Source organism: Eleutherodactylus coqui, chromosome 1 (genome assembly GCF_035609145.1).
Source record: "Eleutherodactylus coqui strain aEleCoq1 chromosome 1, aEleCoq1.hap1, whole genome shotgun sequence".
Classification (NCBI taxonomy): Eukaryota; Metazoa; Chordata; class Amphibia; order Anura; family Eleutherodactylidae; genus Eleutherodactylus; species Eleutherodactylus coqui.
This window is the reverse complement of record NC_089837.1, coordinates 319,153,709-319,174,956: the sequence shown is the minus strand read 5'-3', so window position 1 is coordinate 319,174,956 and position 21,248 is coordinate 319,153,709. Positions and strand designations below refer to the sequence as shown.

The window sequence follows — 21,248 nt, the reverse complement described above, 5'->3', positions numbered from 1 at the left end:
GTTTTGGAATTCATACATCTTTTTGATCATTTTTTAATACATTTTTTGGCTAGCCAGGGGAGCAGTAAAAAAAAATGCAATTCTGTCATCCTGTATTTTTTTTTACGGTGGTCACTATGTAGGATAGTGTGATTTTTTAATACTTCTGATTTTTACAAACACGGCGATTCCAAATAATTGTTTTTTTTTTAATTGTATAGATTTTTAATGAAAAACATGGAAAAAGGGTTTTTAACTTTCGACATTTTAAAATATGCCCTTCTGTGGAGTATTCAGCAGCAAAATCTGCTCTGCTAATGTGCGAATTTTGATGTGGAATTGACTATAGCAAAACTCTGCAGCCAAATCCGCAGTTAGCAGTACGGAATTCTGGGATGGCACATTCCGTGACACTGTTCCGTATGACAGGTCCCTTAGACCTGCAGTGAGTTTTGACATCTAAAAAGTTAAGTGTCGCAATCTGCGCTAACTCCGGTCATGGCGGCTGTTGTGTGTGAAAGAGCAATGAAAAAGGTTTCATTGTAAATTTTGGTGCAGATTTTCACATTCATTTTGTTTCTGCTTTTTTTCCCCAAGTATATCTAAGTATATATATATATGACAGTGTGGGAGACCCTCATAAAGAGCAGCCAGCAGATACTACAGTATGTATGTATATATATATATATATATATATATGACAGTGTGGGAGACCCTCATACAGAGCAGCCAGCAGATACTACTGTGTGTATATATATATATATGTATATATATATATATATATATATATATATATATATATATATATATATATATATATATATGACAGTGCTGGAGACCCTCAAACAGAGCAGCCAGCAGATACTACTGTGTATATATATATATATATATATATATATATATATATATATATATATATATATATATGACAGTGCTGGAGACCCTCATACAGAGCAGCCAGCAGATACTACTGTGTGTATATATGTATATGTATATATATATATATATATATATATATATATATATGACAGTGCTGGAGACCCTCATACAGAGCAGCCAGTAGTCCTATATAGGACAGTGAGAAGTGTGAGGTAGTGACTGCCTCCCGCCGGACCCTGTACTCCCTGACAGGAGAACTGCTCCCCGGTGTAGTGGACGAAGAGCGGTGCAGTCAGTCAGTGTGACATGCAGACATGCCGTGTGTGACAGGACAGAGGAGGGCGCTGGGCCTGACCGCTGCATTGTGGGAGTTCCCACAGCGCCCGCTGCCCCTACATAAGAGCGTCCCGGGGAGAACTCAGCAAGTGTAAGGGCGCTGCTACCTCCCCGGGGTCGTCTCAGAAGCTGCAGGTAAGCAGACCTCATACTCTGCGGTATATACGTAGTGTGACTTACCAGAGGCTGGACACTTATCTTCTAATGGCAGCAACCAGTTCAGGACTCACAGAGGGCGGCAGGTGACTAGAGGTGGCACAGACACAGCTGGTGTAACTGGGCACACTGCATGGCTCTAGTCCTTCATACCTGGTGTAACTGGGCACACTGCATGGCTCCAGCCCATCACACCTGGTGTAACTGGGCACACTGCATGGCTCCAGCCCATCACACCTGGTGTAACTGGGCACACTGCATGGCTCCAGCCCTTCATACCTGATGTAACTGGGCACACTGCATGGCTCCAGCCCTTCATACCTGGTGTAACTGGGCACACTGCATGACTCTAGTCCTTCATACCTGGTGTAACTGGGCACACTGCATGGCTCCAGCCCTTCATACCTGGTGTAACTGGGCACACTGCATGGCTCCAGCCCTTCATACCTGGTGTAACTGGGCACACTGCACGGTTCCAGCCCATCACACCTGGTGTAACTGGGCACACTGCATGGCTCCAGCCCATCACACCTGGTGTAACTGGGCACACTGCATGGCTTCAGCCCTTCATACCTGGTGTAACTGGGCACACTGCACGGTTCCAGCCCATCACACCTGGTGTAACTGGGCACACTGCATGCCTCCAGCCCATCACACCTGGTGTAACTGGGCACACTGCACGGCTCCAGCCTATCACACCTGGTGTAACTGGGCACACTGCACGGCTCCAGCCTATCACACCTGGTGTAACTGGGCACACTGCACGGCTCCAGCCTATCACACCTGGTGTAACTGGGCACACTGCATGGCTCCAGCCCATCACACCTGGTGTAACTGGGCACACTGCATGGCTTCAGCCCTTCATACCTGGTGTAACTGGGCACACTGCACGGTTCCAGCCCATCACACCTGGTGTAACTGGGCACACTGCATGCCTCCAGCCCATCACACCTGGTGTAACTGGGCACACTGCACGGCTCCAGCCTATCACACCTGGTGTAACTGGGCACACTGCACGGCTCCAGCCTATCACACCTGGTGTAACTGGGCACACTGCACGGCTCCAGCCTATCACACCTGGTGTAACTGGGCACACTGCATGGCTCCAGCCCATCACACCTGGTGTAACTGGGCACACTGCACGGCTCCAGCCTATCACACCTGGTGTAACTGGGCACACTGCATGGCTCCAGCCCATCACACCTCCATAGCATTATCCCCACTGCTGTGGATACTGTAAGTCCAGGTCGGTGTGACTAGTTGGCTTCCACTTCTCTGTGCCATGTGTGTAATATACAGTATATAATGTCACAATGGTCGCCTACATTTATCATGGACTGGCTGATTGTTGATGTCATATATTAACATGTCCAACAGTCTGTAGTGTATTGTAGCTCTTATTGATGACCTGCTTTAGATAGCCCTGAGCCCACTGCCTGTATGTGCCCGTGCCTGTATATGTCACATAGATCGCCCTGTATATGATGCAGGTAAGATAGTGATTTGTATATGAGACGGCTCCAATGTCGGTGATGTCATCGCTGGGCAGATATTCTGTCTTCCCGACTAGGTTGAGATTAGACCTCTGTGGCCACTAGAACTGCACATCCGTCAGCTCCATAGTGAGAACTGAGTGCGAAGACTTCTCCGATGTCCGTGACCGGATGTTTTTTGATGCCAACATGAAGTTTTGCTGTGATTTTTTTATTTTTTTTAGCATTGACACATTTGAAAAATAAATAAAAAGTAATGTTCAGCGTTAAAAAAACAAACAAACAAACGGGCGACTGCAAACTGTAGCTAAACAGATGAACATGTCTGGAAAGGTTTGTGCACGCACGCCACTCACCTCTGTAGAACACAATGAAGCAAGGCCATTGATTTTAATGGGGACGTTCTTACAAATGTGTTTCTCGCGCACAATTCCTACGCACCTGAAAACTTAGGAGCTGCCTTAACCCCTTGAGTGGCACGCCCGGAAAAGTTCCGTGAGGAGCTCCACTGCTCATAGCAACATAGCCCGGAAGATTTCCGGGCTATGTATCACTATGGGAGCTGCAGAGCACAATGCCACAAGCTGTGACATTGTGCTCTGCCTGCACAGACCCACAGAGAACAAAGCAAGGGCTTTGAAAAACCAGCAGAAGATATTGCCGACATGTCGGCAATGTCCTGCTTTGTTTACAGGTTGCCATAGAGACCTTCGGCTTGTCAGAAGCAAGCCGATGGTCTCTGTGGCAGGGAGAGCTGGTTGTTAGCTGTCAGAGGACAGATAGGTACCTGCTCTTACAGCAGAGATCAGAGAAAACCTCCGATCTCTGCTGTGTTAACCCTTTACATGCTGCAGTCTATGTGACTGCAGCATGTAAAGGGCTGTCACTGCAGCATGTAAAGGGCTGTCACCATCGGACCCCTGGAATGTGATCAGGGGTCCTGATGGGTCCCTGTGGAAGTCCCCTAAAGGGACAAAAAAAAATAAAAATGTTTTAAAAAATTAAAAAAAAAAAGTAAAAAAATTATTAAAAAAATAAAAAAAACACTTGTCTCCCTTTACTTTGTAAAAAATCAAAAATACAATCACACATGTGGTATCCATGTGCGTCGTAATGACCCAGAGAAGGAAGTTAATACATTATTTAACCCCTTAATGACATGGCCCCTTTTTTCTTTTTTCCCCATTTCTTTTTTTCCTCCCCCCTGTTTAAAAAATCACAACTTGTCCCGCAAAAAACAAGCCCTTATATGGCCATGTCAATGGAAAAATGAAAAAGTTATGGCTCTTGAGACGCAACTGCAAAACTAGTTGAAATTCAATGATTAGACCATTTTAAAAAACCTGCCCTGGTGGGCACGACAGGGTGGTAGGAAACCTGCCACTCAAGGGGTTAATGCTCTGTGTGTTACGCAGAAAGCTGCCATAGAAGTCTGTTATATAAAAGCCACAGAAAGGGAGTAACGTGCGTGTAAGCTGACATGTGGACCGCAAACATTACATTACGCTGGCACGCGCATATCAGCCTGAGTATTGCCATCGCAAAACCTAGTTCATGCGCAAATACGCTCCGTTGTGGCAAGTGTAATTGCACATACTTGTAGAAGCCCTAATACCCGGTTTCCCTGAAAATAAGACATACCCTGAAAATAAGACATAGCATGATTTTCCAGAATGTTTGAGGATGCAAAATGATTTTTCAGGCTTTTTGAGGATGCTTGAAATATAAGCCCTACTCCAAAATTAAGCCCTGCTAACAGTTAATTTAAAAAGTCAATTTAAATAGTGTCCAGGCAGCTATACATGTAAAAAAGGTAAACCGTTTTAAACAAAAATTAATATAAGACACTGCCTTATTTTCGGGGAAACACAGTAGTGATCAAATCTGCAACAAGAACGGCGTTTTACGGGCGAGTTCACGTCTCATTATGCTTTTTGGCTTTCAATTCTGATATAGTTCTCTTAGGTTGAACACCCACTAACATTTTTTTTAACGCTGCGATATCGCTGCATTTTTTTAATGCGATTGTCAATAAGACTTTCTAATGTTAAAAACGCATCGCACAAAAAACGCAAAGCACCAACTTGTGATGCGTTTTTAACATTAGAAAGTCCCATTGACATATGTGTTAAAAAAAAGCGCAGCATTAACGCAGCGTTAAAAAAGCACAAGTTTTTCTTTTTAAATGCATACAAAATTGTGGCAAAAAATGCAACAAAATGCTACCTGTGAATATTTAACACATGGCATTTTTAGGAAAAACACAGCATTTATTCATGCATTCTTTAAAAAATGTGGGCAGATACTCGGTATAACGCCACGGTCATACGGGACCGAAATCCCATAGAAATCTCGCAGAATGACCGCACGGAAATACCGCAAGATTTCCGTGGCAGAAGTGCAGCTTCAAAAGTCATGCAGCCATCTCTCCCCATAGAGAGGAGAGAGGCCGCCACGGAAACGGCGATACAATCGATATGCCGCAGCTTTGGTTTCTGTGCGGCATGTCAATTTTAGCGTGGCTTGGCCGCAGTATGTGGACAAGATTTTAGCAAATCTCGTCCACTTTGCTGCTTTGTCCCGGGATAAAAATTGCAGGCGGAATTTCCATGCAGAAGGTGTGCACAGAAATTCCGCAGCAATTCCGCCCCGTGTGAACCCAGTCTAAGGAGCGAGGATTTATCAAGCCTGGCATTTCATATGTTAGTCTAAGGGCTCTTTCACATGGGCATCAAAATAGCAGAATTTTCCCGCAATTTGAGGCTGGATTCACACGAACGTATATCGGCTCGGTTTTCACGCCGAGCCGATATACGGTGTCCTCATCTGCAGGGGGGGGGGGAGATGGAAGAGCCAGGAGCAGGAACTGAGCTCCCGCCCCCTCTCTGCCTCCTCTCCGCCCCTCTGCACTATTTGCAATGAAAGGAGTCGGGACGGGGGCTTGGCTAAGTCTGAGAATTAGCCCCGCCCCCGCCCCGCCTTTCCCCATTGCAAATAGTGCAGAGGGGCGGAGAGGGGGCAGAGAGGGGGCGGGAGCTCAGTTTCTGCTCCTGGGCTCTTCCAGCCTCCCCCCCTGCACATGAGGACAACGTATATCGGCTGGGCGTGAAAACCGAGCCGATATACGTTCGTCTGAATCCAGCCTGATAGCGCAAAAAAAACGCACGAATGTGCAGTTCATGCTCTCCGATTGGTTTTTCACATTATCGATGTTTTCCCTGATGCTATCTTGCGAGAAAAAAAAAATCGCAGCATGCTCTATCTTGTAGTTTGCAATTTTTTACAAATTTTTTTGTAGCCCATGTTTCCCTATAAAGCATTTTTATTTATCGAATCGCACAAACTCACGATTTTCTTGTGATGTGCTGCATTTTTAACATTAGAAAGTCTAATTAACTTTCATGATAAAATTGCGCAATTCTGCAGTGATATCGCTGTCACCCATGTGAAAGTGGCCTTAAAGCGGTTGTCTAGTTACTGGACAACCCCTTTTCAATTGGGCCCTTGGGATAAAATAATAAACAGAGTGATCCTTACCCCTTTGTGGATGCTGGGATCCAGCACTGCAGCCCGCTGCGGTCCCGGCGTTTATAGCGACAGATGATGTCACAGGAAATCACGTGACTGCTGCAGCCAATGAGAGGAGGCAGTGTCACCGCCAGTTCTTCTTTCGGCAGACAATTTCTGTAGGCTCAGGCTCAGACGAGTGTATCTTGCTGCGAGATATTCCCATACGGCACGCAGTCAGTACACAATGTGCTGTGTGCCGCTCATCACCATGTACTTCTTGGCGCATATGCCTGCATAATACACACATGCTGTGATTTTTCTTGAGCACTTATTTTGTGCATGTCGTGTGAGCGGCACCTATGACAGATTGGTACGTTGTATTTTGCGAATATGCTGTACCGACATGCTCGTGTGAGCCAGGCCTTAATATTACATGCTGGAACAAGATGCGCTTAACTTATGGAGAGCTGCAAGCCTTTTAATGAAGTCGGCTCATCTCTGGCCGCTGTGTAGGCAGTAAAATCTATGCCAGTTATGAGCCCACTTTCCAGAAAAATGGTGATAATTAGAGATGAGCGAACGTACTTGGTAAAGCACTACTCGTCCGAGTAATGTGCTTTATCCGAGTATCTCCCTGCTCGTCCTGAAAGATTCGGGGAGCGTCGCTGCTGACAGGTGAGTTGCGGCGGGGAGCAGGGGAGAGCGGGCGGGAGAGAAGGAGAGAGAGATCTCCCCTCCGTTCCTCCCCGCTCTCCCCTGCAGCTCCCCGCTCCGCGGCGCTCCCCGAATCTTTCAGGACGAGCGGGGAGATACTCGGATAAAGCACATTACTCGGACGAGTAGTGCTTTACCGAGTACGTTCGCTCATCTCTAGTGATAATAAGCAAAAAGTTGCACTGAACAGGCACGGGACAAATTAGGCATAAGACTGACATCACAGGCCTCTCACTAGCCAAGCCAGGTCCTACTGCACACTGATGAGAGGGAAATACCCCGAAACAGCTGTCTGTGTATGGATTCAGGCTTGGTTGTCAATACCCAATCATTGTTATAACGAGTTGTTTAAAGGGTCTGACATTGATTTGCAGGAATACTGCCATCCAGTAGGTGGCGCTGCTGAGGTATTGTTCCATCTTCCTTACTTGCATATATTTCCCATAGGAGCATTCATGGCCTTATAAGTCTCCTCACTCGCCTTCTAGGTGTTCCCCTTAAGGAGTGATGATACCCCTTCTGACCCAAATCATGCCAATGTTTGGAGTCCGTGTGCTATCGGACGGGAGTACCGCCTGAGACTCTCTGACATAACCTGCATTATGGCTGGTGTGCACCTAGCCTAAAGGGAACCTGTCACATTCAACATGGGGGAGAAGTATACCAAGAGTGGCATTTTAAATGCCAGTCTTAATAATATTTCGGCCTGCACATGAGGCACCCACTATATGAACTGTACGTGTTCCTTCATATATTAGGCACATCTCGGCTCCGCCAGGTCCGATCTGGCCTACATTTCTGGTATACTTTACCCCAGTAAATGCGCTGGCCCAGGGCAGACACATTATGGTAGGAGAGGCTGAGCAGAGTGAAATATTTTCTGGAAAAAGAGAAAGTCAAGGACAACACATTTCTATCCAACTACAAGGCTGATGGGGACGGAAGCCATGCAGTTCCCTCCAGGTTTGTGTCTCTATGCCATATTCTGCAACAGAGCTATCGCTGGAGACAAGAACACAGTGTGAACACAGCCTTATGCCCCATTTATGAACAGTCGGCAAACAGCGCCCGACACTCGTCCCAGTGATGCTCGCTGCATGTGCTGTTACACAGGACCGGGTATCTCTGGCATCGCTCAGTCAACGACTGCTATTTACGCTGAACGGCTCGTCGTTCAGTTTTCTGCATGCAGAAGCTGAACAGTTCTCATGCAGCTGCCATCACACGGCTAAATGTCTGACCATTGTCTATGTGTATAACATCGCTCACTCTCCACCTCGCCATACCGTGCACATCATCTCCAGCCCTTTACCTTCTGTATCACCCCATTATCTGTAGTATGTAAGCTCGTTGGAGCAGGACCCTCACCCCTACTGTCTCCATCAACTGATCACTACATGTAACCGCTGTTTTTGTGTCCTTGTTTTTTGTATCTGTTCTCCCCTGTATTGTCAGCTATGCGGAATATGTTGGCGCTATATAAATAAAAATTATTATTATATTAGTCTACTCGGCTCCTCTCTATAACATGCTGCCTGCAGATAGGACAACATATTCAATGTGACAGCTTCCTTTATATAGCAGTGTAGAAAATGCCATTTCTGATTCTGTTATTTACCCCGGTTTGGTGCTTACGTCGGTCATTCACCTTTCCAGCACATTCTACTTTTCCTGCCCATATTTGGAGCATTCGGCTGAGGAGCTCGGCAGCGTGACTAAGCTTGTATCTGACCTGTACCTGTGGGAGACGTGTCTGCCGCCTCTCACCTTATCACTGCCACTGTGTACATCCAATCAGCATGCTGTATAACGTATTTATGGCAGTATGTTATACAGCACAAGGCTTTTTATTAAAGTGACAGTAACCAATAAATTGAGCATAACATTTCTAAATAAATTTCAACAGCTGTGACAATTTTGGGGCAATCCATGCTTTTTGTTTGGTTGACCTTACACAACCTGCATTTCAAGATATTACATGATTGCTATTTAAAATATGTAGAGTTAATCAATATTTACACGCACAATGGTAGTACATGTTTATGCGGATCCTAACGCCCCCTGTCCACGGCAGTTTATTCACCTGTGGTAAACTGCCGGCGAATCGCGCCGGCCGACGCTTCCCATAGCATTGCTATGGAAAGCGTCGGCACTAGAGATGAGCGAACGTACTCGGTAAGGGCGATTTCGCAATCGAGCACCGCGATTTTCGAGTACTTCACTACTCGGGTGAAAAGTACTCGGGTGCGCTGTGGGTGAGCGGGGGGTTGCAGCGGGGAGTGGGGGGGGAGAGGGAGAGAGAGAGGGCTCCCCCCTGTTCCCCGCTGCTACCCCCCGCTGCTACCCCCCGCTCCCCTCTGCAACCCCCCGCCCCACAGCGCACCCGAGTACTTTTCACCCGAGTAGTGAAGTACTCGAAAATCTCGGTACTCGATTGTGAAATCGCCCTTACCGAGTACGTTCGCTCATCTCTAGTCAGCACCTGTCCACAAGCGGAGAATCATTGCGGTGGCAATTCACAGCATGCCTATTCTCCGCGGTCAGCCTAGCTATTAGATAGAGCTGACCGGCGAAGATTTGCTGGCGGCTCCTGCTTCCGGGCAGCGGCGGAGCTTCGCCGCGGGATACCGCATCGCCCATGGACAGCCGGCCTTAGTGCGGTTCATGTCTTCTGTGGACAGTTTTATCATTCAGATATTTAGGAGTCGGGTCTAGACTTGCACATGGCATCTGTTTTTCTAAAAAAAAAAAAGAAAAATTAATGCTTTTTGGTGTTTTTTCTATACTTTTTTGTGCAGTCTGTTTAATTCTTTGAGGTCCCCTTCAAACGTCTGTATTCACAGAATAAGCATGTTCACTTGTGCGCTGCAAGTAAAGATGCACCAACTGCAATGGCTAATTAGTCTAATGACTTCCAGATGTGTTCAGGAGAACTGCCGGTCGGCCGCGGCTGAACTCCGGCTGCAGGGACAAGGTGAGTATATATATTTTTTTTATTTTTACACATTTTAGGATGATTTTCAGGGAAGGGCTTATATTTTTAAGCCCTTCCCGAAAATTCATCGTGCGCTCGCCGGCAGCCCATTGCTTTCAATGGACGAACATCGTTCTTCTCTGCCACAGCTGTTACAGCTGTGGCAGAGGAGAATGATCTTTGTAGTATATGTTCTCAATGGGGTCGGCGCTGCTGCCGCCGGCCCCATTGAGCGCATATAATAGAACACAAGGAATCGCAGAACGCAGATTGGCGTGATCTGCGATTCCTCGTGTCCTATAATTTATCGGACATCTGCATAAAAAGCGGCCATGTGTCCGATGCCATTGCGAAGCAATGGTTCTATATATGCGCAGATCGCATGCACAAATCGCACAAAAAAACGCCCGTCTGACCGAAGCCATAGAGGTTTTTAAAACTTCTCCAGTACATTATATAGTACATTGAATAGTACCAATGGAAAATACAACGCATCACGCAAAAAACAACACGCCCTCAGACAGCGACATTGATGACTTAAAAAAAGAGTTATGATTTTCTGAAGGTGGAAAGTAAAAAAATGCTAGGTGGTTAAGGCCTTGTTTAGATGAGCGTTTTTTTTTTTTGCGCACAAATAGACGTGCAAAAAGATCACTGGTCGCAGGGCAAAAATGGCGTGAACGAAGCTAAAGGCGCGATCTATATTCGCGCATAATTTGTTCGTTCATACCGTGGTGCGTGCTATGTGTTAATCCAGCTCCCATAGGAATTTATGGAAACTCCTGCATGTCACACACCACAGATAGGTCAGCTCCTATCTTTTCTTGCAGCACGCACCTTAGATGCGTGCATTGTAGCCACACATGTCCTATCTTTTGCAGGTACGAGTATTTTGCACATCTAAAAATCGTTCATGTGAACGCTTCAATAGGAAATCATTGGTTCTAATAGACACGCTCTTTTTGCGTGGCCATTTGTGCGCAAAAAATCTTTTTCATGCGTAATAGCACAGAGATTGAAATGTAAAAGAAAAAAAATGTTTTCAGTGGTTCATGCGCAATTCTGCTCTGTAGCAGTGAGCGTATTTGTGCTTATGCCAGTGTGAAGAGGCCCTGAGAGTAAATGGCAATGCTTACCAATCTGTACAGCACAGCCTCTGTATTATGTAACCCGTGTAATGTTGGGTGCGGACTCCTTGCCATAATAACAAACATAGGTTCAGATGACCCTGAGTACATGACATGCCGCACACAGATCTGCAACTCTGTAGCAGTTCCTGTTTTCAGCAATAACTTCATCCTTCAGCTTTAGATAAGAAAAAAGGAATTCAAAACAGTCTATAGCTTCCACCCAGAATCTCACATACTTGGGATTGAAAACCGTAGGTTCAAGGAACTAAAAGTTGGCACTTCCACACACAAAAAATAGATGCATACCAGTTCTATCAATGTTACATGTGACTGTTGACATGGATTTCGGCATGGATTCCGCATCAGGTCTGCGGACAAGCCACATCCCATGCATGTGAATGGGGTTGTGGAACACTCTTCATATGCAGCCGAAAAAATCTGGGCAGGTTTTTGGCATCACTGAGTAGTGGCCTGAAGCTGTGGTGTGGGTGCATGTGAATGACTGTTGTGAGGGGTTCCTGAGTGAGTGCCCCTTTGACTGCGTGAGTGACGTGATTGAACATCTTGGGTTATTGAGAGGCGAAGTTTAATTAGAGAGTTGAGAAAATGTAGTCGGAGGTGGTGGACGTTCCTCTGCAGAGCTAAGCGTAGAGTAACGGGTCGTCTGCCATGAGCAAAAGAAAAGGAAAGGAGCTGAGAAGCCTTAGAACAAAATAGAAAGCTTGAGTGAATGCTGATTACTGAATCGGGAGTGCATACCCCACAGACGGTCTATCAGATAACAGGGACTGAAGACGTCTAGAGTCTTGAGGGAAGAATGTCTCCTAGAAAGCGTGTAATATGGAAGGTATGGAAGAGAAGTGAAAATCTGTAAAGGTAATTTGTGATTTCTGCACAGCATACCACTTGTAGAGGTATCAAAGCTGGAAAAGTTGTGAGTAAAGTGCAACTGTGCACCTCCGGTTAGTTTTCTAAAAATTCGCTATTGGACTGGATTCTATTTCACGCCATGTGAATAGCGGCCTAGGAGAGGCACTGGCGTCACGTGATATTTAAATTGTTCAATTCTACGTTTTCCTTTTCACTGCGGACGCGCGAGCTAGGCCAAGCTAATGCCGCTTGCGGGAGAGATCACAGAGCAACGCATGACATTCATCTTGTTTCCCTGTGGTCTCCACCATCACTACGGGCCTCCCGCTTGGGTTGCCTCATTGCAACTGCAGAAAAAAATCAGCCACAGGAATAACTAACATGCTATTTAATTCCACGGATTCTGCAGAGAAATGCTATGAATTAGCCCAGTGAATGAAGTTGTCAGCCTTGGGTTTGTACTGTAGAGATACACTTCCGTGAAAGATCCCTTTGGTGTTACTGGTAGTTAATACAGTGCCCAAAAGGCTGAAAATTACCCATGAGGGGGTGTAACATAACTTAGCAGAATATCTTAGTAGCCAGTAAGCTGACACATAAACTTGGGCTATTTTAATTGATATCCACTATTTGGCTACTAAGATTAATCAAAGTGGCTGTTGGAGTGGTCTACCTTGTAGCAAAGATGAACAGTAATTTGCAACCGTTTAATGAAATATTCTAATTTTATAAGGACAGGGGAAAATAAAATTCATTTTTTACAGTTTATCTCATTTTTTTAATGTTCTTGTTCCACTAGATGTCTCAGTGGGTTGGGCATACCCTTGCATAGACGATAGAGAGACTGGGTGGAATAGGCATACCGACCAGGTTGACCATGGTTTAGGAGGGCCCTGGGTGACATGACAACCTCCTGGTTATACGGTAATCATTTAGAAGATGACTACCGGTTATGTCCCATATATACCTAGTTTTCCATCTTGTCCCGTACCCGTCGCTGGTATCAAAAGGGCCAACTAAAGCAATTGTTTGTCTGGCAATTTGCCTTATGTTGGCACAGTGTCCTTCAGAGGATAGACAGTGATATCAATTATATGTATTTTCTTTATGCTATATTAGTCTATAACAACAGACAGACAAGGGGAAAGGCTACAATCATGTTAAATAGCCCATACAAGAAAACATGGTAAGAATGTTACTTTCTGTTCAGTCAAGTAACCATAACCATCCCAAGTGTTAATGTGTAACCTGCATATGGGGCAAGGAGCGCATTACTGTGAGGCTTCCAGACATTCTTGGAATAATCTGTAAGCCCTGTCATCTTGTCACCTGCTGACAAAAGTTGCATTGTGAATTTCAGGGCCGCGCTGTATTAATTGCTTTATGGCACTTTATAGAGTTAGCCGGCAATCATGTTTGTATGTTTATATAGTTAAAACAAACGGTGTCAGTTTTCGGTTCACGATTTTATGCGCTGCGTAAAGAGATAGGTCTTGACCTATCTTTTGATGTGACATACAGCAAGCTCCCATAGACTTCTATAGCAGCAGGAAGAAAGGGAGGGGAGGGAGTTACCCTGTGTACAACGCTGGAAAAAAAACACAGTTCGCTATAATTAAGCGTTTATTGTCATTCTGAGCATTTTCTGCCAATCGTTGCTTGCCTGCGTAATTGAACAGGAAAAAGAACAGCAGCACCTCGTGTGTAGGGCATAAAATATACGAATAAAGATCGGGACTCAGTCGTGTCAAATCTTAATTTATGTGGTTATACGGTGCGTATGGGCAAACGTAAAAACGCATCCGGTCATGTGAAGGAGGCCTAAAGCAGCTTACTGGTGGTGCTTTATGGCTCAGTTACACGGGCGCCGATCTGCCCGTGTTTCTGCACGATAAGACGGCCACACCGGGTGCAGACGACTCTCTGTATGACCGGCTCCATTGCCAGCCATGTGTTCTATCTGCCGGCCAGTGCGGAGAGTCGTCCACACTGACAGTGCAGCGGTCTTATCCTGCAGAAAAATGGGCCCCGATGCTCCCGTGTGACGGAGCCCTAAATCACTGCGGGTAAGGACTTATTCACACAAGCTGTTTTCACGTCCCTGTTCTGTCTGGCTTTGCAACAGCACACTGACCCAATACAGTCACTGGGGCTATACAGTACAGACGTTTTTATTTTAGAGTTACTGTAAAAAACAAAGTCATAGCATGGTGCAATTTTGTTTATTTTATGCTTAAAGGGGGTTTTCTAGCAGTCTTTACTGATGACCTATCTTCCGGATTGGCAAAAAAAACGGTATACTCAGTGGAAGCACATCACTCCAACCCCTAATGAGAGCAGCACCTGCAGTTACCAGCACCAGCCACTACACAGGGGTTGGAGTCATCTGCTTCCTCCCGTATTGTATGTGTTGACTTGGAGACAACGGCACCTGAACAGCTGATCGCCTGGTTTCCGCTGCTCGGGATCCTGACCAATCAGCTATTGATGATCAATCCTGAGGACAAGTCATCAATAAAAATTGCCTGGAAAATCCCTTTTTTCTGTGTGCAGTATCTGGGAGATGCAGAGCGTAAAACTTCTAAAAAATGCAACATACATGTCATATAATGGCCAGAAACTCATATACACACATGGCTGAAGTTTTGAAATGTCAGGTATTTTGCTTTAACCCTCAATGCTACAGGGTGTACATTTATGTCCTGGAGGTTTAGGGTTTGTAAGGAGGGGAATTGGGAATCGATCCCCCTCCATACAATGTGGATGCTGGATGTTTACTTACAACCAACACCCGCCCACAACAGCTCTGATCAGCAGCGCCGCTGATTGGAGCTGTTAAGCCTTTTTTATTATGGCATTAATTGTCTTTAAATTTAGTTACTAAAAATGTTATTTAGCTTCTGAAATGTTTAGTTTAGTTGTCAGTGGCTTGTAGGTAAGTTTTTCTTTTAGGCCGGCTGCACACGGCCGTGATGGGCTCTGCCGTGGAATATTCCGCGGCGAAGCCCGTCACGGCGCCCCCCAGAGACCCCATACTTACCAGCGGATCCAGCGTCCTGGGTCCCGCATGACGCTTTGGCGTGACGCGCGCGCAGCGTCATGTGACACTCCGGCCACGTCACAAGACACGCCCACAGCATCACATGACGCGGGCGGCTGTGTCATATGACGCGCCGGCCGCGTCGTATGACGCGGCGGCGGTGGGTGGAGAGGCAATTTCACGCTATCTTCCGCTGTGCTACAGCGGAAGATAGCGTGAGCGGATGGCTTCCATTGACTGCAATGGAAGCCGGCCGCGCGTACACCCGCGGCAAATAGAGCATGCCGCGGGTGAGGACGGGAGATTTCACGGTACGGAATTCCGCGATGGAATTCCGCACCGTGAGCACTGAGCTATTAGGATCAATAGAACCTGATAGCTGCGGGCAACGCGGCGGATTTTCGCCGTGTATTGCGTGGCGGAAATACGTCCGTGGGAAGGAGGCCTTAGTGTGGAGTATTGCCCATGACAGCTCCATGCTTATTATACTGTTACATCTAACATAGTAACATAGTTCGTAAGGCCGAATGAAGACAATGTCCATCTAGTTCAGCCTGTCTGTGGACAAAAATAGTGCCATATTTTAGTGTTCTTCTGAAGGGCTAAAAGTCATTTTCTTATAAAAAGTTTCAATCCCCCTTCGTTTAAGGCCACATATCTGTAAAGTAAATGTTGCTTCTGCTCTAGGCTACAATATAGTGTGAGCACATTCCTGCGTTCGGAGGCATTCAGCACGGGTTATTGTGATCTTAGCTGCTTCTTATCACTGTAGCTACAAGTTGCATCACCGTGGGATATATTTACCTGTACTTTACTGTACATTCAGGTCAGGCACAATATTCACCATACTCCTATTGCCAGCGGACTCCCGATGTACACTATAAAAAGTTATAGCTCATAGTTATTGCATATTGGACCAAAGTATCTTTACATTTTTGCTGTATTTTCTGTATTTTGGTCACATTTCACAGAGAGGAAAACTCACAAATCTGTACAAATTACATTACACTGAATTGGCAAAACCACAAAAGGTGTGCTGGTTTGTGTACAAGGGAAGGTGCTACATTGGGCGTCACAACGTTCTGTATCCATATGTACCTGCTTATGTGGAGTGAACTGAGTTGCCAGTACATTGGCTGGGTTCCCACGGGGCGGATTCCCAGCGGAAATCCCTTGGTTTGGCCGCAGCGGAAAGAAAAAAGAATGGACGTGCTGCGGTCGGCAAAGCCGCGCCGCTGCCGCGGTTTCGGCCGGATTAACTGCAGAGGATTGGCCGTCCTGTGTGGACAAGATTTCTGAGAAATCTTGTCCACATGGCTGGCGAATCCCGAGATTAGCGGCCGCAGGCGGATTTGCCGCGGCGAAATTCTGGACGGAATTTCCGCGGCAAATCTGCCCTGTGTGAACCCAAGGCCGCCTGCACACCGGAATCTGGAGCAAATACCGCCCATAGCATGCTATGAAAAACGTGTTTTCCTCTACACGAGCGGAAATCAATTGCGATTTTCCACTTGCGGAGGAAAAATCGCAGCATGCTTTATTTCTGTGCGTATTCCGCACGAACGGCTTCCATTGAAGTCAATGGAAGCCGTCCGACCCGGATGTCATGCATATCAGAGTTTGAATCTACAAACCATGCGTAGTGCAGGAGTACCTGCTGACTAAGGACACTCTTACACACACGTTTCTTACAACGTCTAGCACGGTGTTTGAAACTCCCACTAAGAACACTGTGAAATGCCCCCGTTGACTTCAAAGGGGCTTCTGAAATGAGCGCTGGAGCGCAATGTTTCCAACGCTGTCTAGTCTATTGTAGTGCATTTAAGAGATGTTTCTTTTGTTTGTATATTTTAGCACCACGTCACCAATTACACTGATGGGGTACATTATAAACGCTGTCGAATGCGGTTCAAAACGCCATTTGAAAACGCTGCGGTTTTACTGACGCTTGCGTGAGACTCGCCTAACCGTAAACCCTAAGGCCGGTCTCATGCGACCGGATTTTTTATTGCGGAATCCGCGATTGTCATTCCCGCAGACGATCTGTGGTATTCCGCACACATCGAAAGAATAGAACATTTGCATGTTCGCTCAAATGAGCAGGTAGCGATTGCAATTTCCGCAAGCGGATTTTAAATCGCACCATGTTCTATTTTTTAGCAGGATCTGCACAGATGACTTCCATTGACGTCAATGGAAGCCGCCCGATCCGCAGCCCATCTGCAATTGACATTACGGATAGGCCGCGGGTGCCAGCGCCTAGCGGCGGCATGGAGAATGCAAATGAAAAAAAATCTTTAATGCGCATGACTGAGGGCGAGCGTCCGCGGTCATCCGCAGTACAGGAAAGCAAGGTACGCGGGGTCGCTGGCCAGGGTCAGAGACGGATTCTGCAGCGAGCTGCCGCAAGTGGAATTCCACCCGTCCATGTGAGACCAGCCTAAGAGTACACACATTATTTATACACTTTATTACTATGTGTTTGTATATTGGCCTTTTTTATGTTTCTAATATCTTTAAATAAAGGTATACATTTTATGGGGGTATCCCTTGGCAGTGACATATACTAGAGGTGTTAGTATAAAACCTCCATCCACTTTATAAGCCAAAATATATCCTTCAGCTAAAGAACTTCAGCTCTCCTTAGTTAACCTAAGAATTATAATAACCACAAGAGCAGTAATAATAATAGCCAGTGAATGTGCATGTCTATTCATACATTATCATTGGTAGCAGCCCCATCCGGATCCGTTACATCAGCAAAACCGCAGCACTTATCAGAGTCCGCAAACTTCTGTATACAGCCAGCTGGGAAGTTCAAACCGCTGCCCTTAAATACACTAATAGGAGAATTTGAACCCTTGGCATTCATGCTTAACCCCCTGAACGCAGCTCCATAAGCTTAGAGCTCCTTTTACACTGAGCGATTGTAATTGGTGCAAGCCAATTAAGCAGTGACATCATCACCAACTCCTTCGCGCTCGTGCAGCCTGTTTAGACAGGCAGATTGATTGTTGAGTCGTTCAATGAGAATCCTTCAGTATCGTTCAATGTTTCACATAAACGTATGTGAAAGACTGAACGGTTAGTGCTTAAACTGAACGAGAAGTGAACGAGCCAACGATGGGTTTTATACATACAATGAACGATGAGCAATAAGTGTACGATTCTTCTTTGTCTTCAGTCATTCGCTGCATTTAGACCAAACAATTAGCGTTCACTTTGGTTCATTTGAAGAACTTTTTCGAACAATAATCATTCGGTCTAACTGCACCCTCGGGGCTTATTCAGGCAAGCCGACTGAAGAATAAATGGGTGCAAGAGAACACAAATCATGCATGGATGTCTACTGACATTATATGGATAATAGGGCCAGAATTTTGCATGCTGAGATTCTTATATAATATATATATTTTTATTATTATTTATTTATTTTTTAGATAGGCTGCCGATCCATATGGGGAAAAATTAAAAAACACCTGGATAATTAGCCAGACTAAATACATGTGAAGGCCGTTGAACGATATGAATAGCACTTGCCTGAATCAGCCATAGTATGCCATTGGAAAGGTGCAATGTATTAGACTTTGTGCTGCTACTGGTGTATTATTGCAGATGGGTATTAGCTAATCTGTGGCTTTTTAACTGTCATATAAGGATGCAAATGTTTAGCGATATTTACATTATATTTAAGGATTCCAGACTGTAATATTAAAAATGACTACCTTGTCAATCCTCTTTTTACAGGAACTTCAACAGCATTATCCAAGGATGAAGCTCATTCTGCTGGCTCTATTTTTCTTCTTCTTGGGGATGAACAGCGATGTCACTGCTAGGAGGTCTCGTACAAAACGTGAGCTAGCCCCAGGACTGTACAGCCTGGGCATGAGAGATGCGGGCGGCTCCTACTGCCAGCTGAGAGAGTCGTGTTGCCCAGGAAGAGATGATGCCTGCACTGTGCCGTATCTGGATACTATCTGCTACTGTGATCTGTTCTGCAATAGAACTGTATCCGATTGTTGCCCTGACTTCTGGGGATACTGCTTGGGTATCAGCCCCCCGATAAGCATCCTGAAAGGTGAGTGAGACAACCAGAAGTAGATTTCAGTGTTGGGAACAAGTTAGGAGTTAGGATCTATTTGTGTGGCATGTTGTTAATGACACTGAGACATTAGAGGAAGAATGTTATAAATAAACACTTGATTATGTGCAGTACTATCTTTTATACTAGTTATGTGGGCTTGGATAACTGATTATAATTTTATATCGATCATTTGCATAATCATTAAATGTTAAGGCGTATGCCCAACCAAAATATTATGGTATGTCACTAGGATATGCCATAACATTATAATCTGTACGAGTCCAACCCCTGAGAGCCCTGCTCATTACAAGGACAAAAGGACTCTTCAATTGCGTCAAAGAGGCGTCTGGTGGTCAACAAGCTCTACACAAGGGGAAAAGAGATCCAATATACACAAGTCAGGAAGATGGAACAATACCAGCTATTGGAAGGCAGCATTCCTAAGGCTTGTCTAAAGAGTCTGACATTGACTTGCAGGAATGCTGCCTTCCAATAGGTGGCGCTACAGAGGTTTTGTAACATCTTCCCTATTTGCATATTTCCTAGAGGAGCATGCTTGGCCTTATAAGTCTTCACACTCACCTTCTAAGTGCTCTCCTTAAGGAGAAACTATACTCTTCCCAACCCACATCTATAGCCTGCTCACTAGCCAGGCCAGAAACCCCGAAACAGCTATTTGTATATGGTATTCTGGCTTGGTTTTTCAATTCCCAGTCATTGTTATAAGGCTTATCTAAAGGGGGTTTCTTAGACTTAAGCTATCCTAAGGATACATCATCAAGTAGTAATCACTTGTTGATCGGCAGGGTCCGCTGTTTGGGACCCCAGTGATAAGCTGATATCAGGCCAGCTGTCAGTAGGGACAGAGCCAAAAACTGACAGCTCCATTACCATTGCAGCTGCCAAGGCTGGTAATTGCAGGCACAGCTCCCATAGAATTTACACACACCAATCAACTATTGATGACCTATCCTGAGGCTAAGACATCAGTAGTAAAGTCCTAGAAATCCCCTTCTAATGTTCAAAAGACATTCATTGTGTATCGGGGATAACTTCAGTTTTTTAAGTTAATGTACTGGCGCAACCTTTATAGGTAAAATACTGATGTGGAAAGGGAAGATGCTGTCTATCAGTGCGGGGCATGAAGCTGTTGGGTTCCTCTCCTTTAATTCCATCCTGCATTATCATGTACATGTATGATGGGAGAATGTAGTACATTGCCCCATCACTATGTACTGAGCGAGCGCAGCTGCAGGAGAATGGCTCTCGCAGATTGCCTGTTGTGTGATATCACACAGCAGTACCTAATTATATTACAGTTAAAAGAACGGTATAATAGCTAACGACTGCTCATGAGAACATAGAAAATAAAAAATAAAAAAATAATCTACATTTTTTAAAATCATTTTATTCCATAAAAGCCCCAAAGTAGTAAACTACATACTTTTAATTACTGATACAATAAAGTCATTAGATATAGTGTGGAGGATCTTGCTCAGTGCGGTTAGAGACAGTGACACCAGGTTACAGCTCATACAGGCTTTATTGCTGTCAGCCAAAACTCAGGAAAGCCTAGCCATTTATATTCAGGCTCATACACAAAATTAAATCCTGCTTGTCCAGCACTAAATAAACCCTGATCACCCTGACTATAGAGGCGGCTTCCTACCAGCCACCCATCAAGACCTCAGTACAGTATGCTCAAATATCCCATGTGGTAGCTTCTATCCACAGCCTACCACCCAGTACACAGTGCAGGGCTACGCAGGCTGTGGGTCTCAGGAAAACCCCATACCGGTCCCAGGAAGGAAATGACAGACTCCACTGCCAACCTACCCATCAACCCACAAAACATCCATCCCAGAACCGACTTGCTGAAAAGTCCTAAACAGATTCTATTCTGCTTAGGAAACCATGCTTCTTGGATGCTTTGTATCTCATCCAGCTTCTCCTGGATGAGATCTACTTCCAGGGTCCAATCTATGAAGAACATCATCCTGGGGGAAACATGGTGTCCCTCCACACTCTCCCTGTTACTGTCTCACAATGGCTAAAAGTAACAGCATGATTCTAAAAACACCAA

The 21,248-nt window shown here is 45.4% G+C and overlaps 1 protein-coding gene across 1 annotated transcript in view; it reads left to right on the top strand.

Moving 5' to 3' along the window:
• The first annotated feature begins 1,197 nt into the window (after positions 1-1,197).
• The window catches only part of TINAGL1 (tubulointerstitial nephritis antigen like 1), a 47,418-nt gene continuing 27,367 nt past the window's right edge, over positions 1,198-21,248 (top strand). The window contains exons 1-2 of the mRNA XM_066575041.1: positions 1,198-1,329; positions 18,829-19,159. Coding sequence (XP_066431138.1) covers positions 18,853-19,159 — 307 coding nt within the window. The 5' untranslated portion in view covers positions 1,198-1,329; positions 18,829-18,852. The remainder of the gene's footprint in view (positions 1,330-18,828; positions 19,160-21,248) is intronic.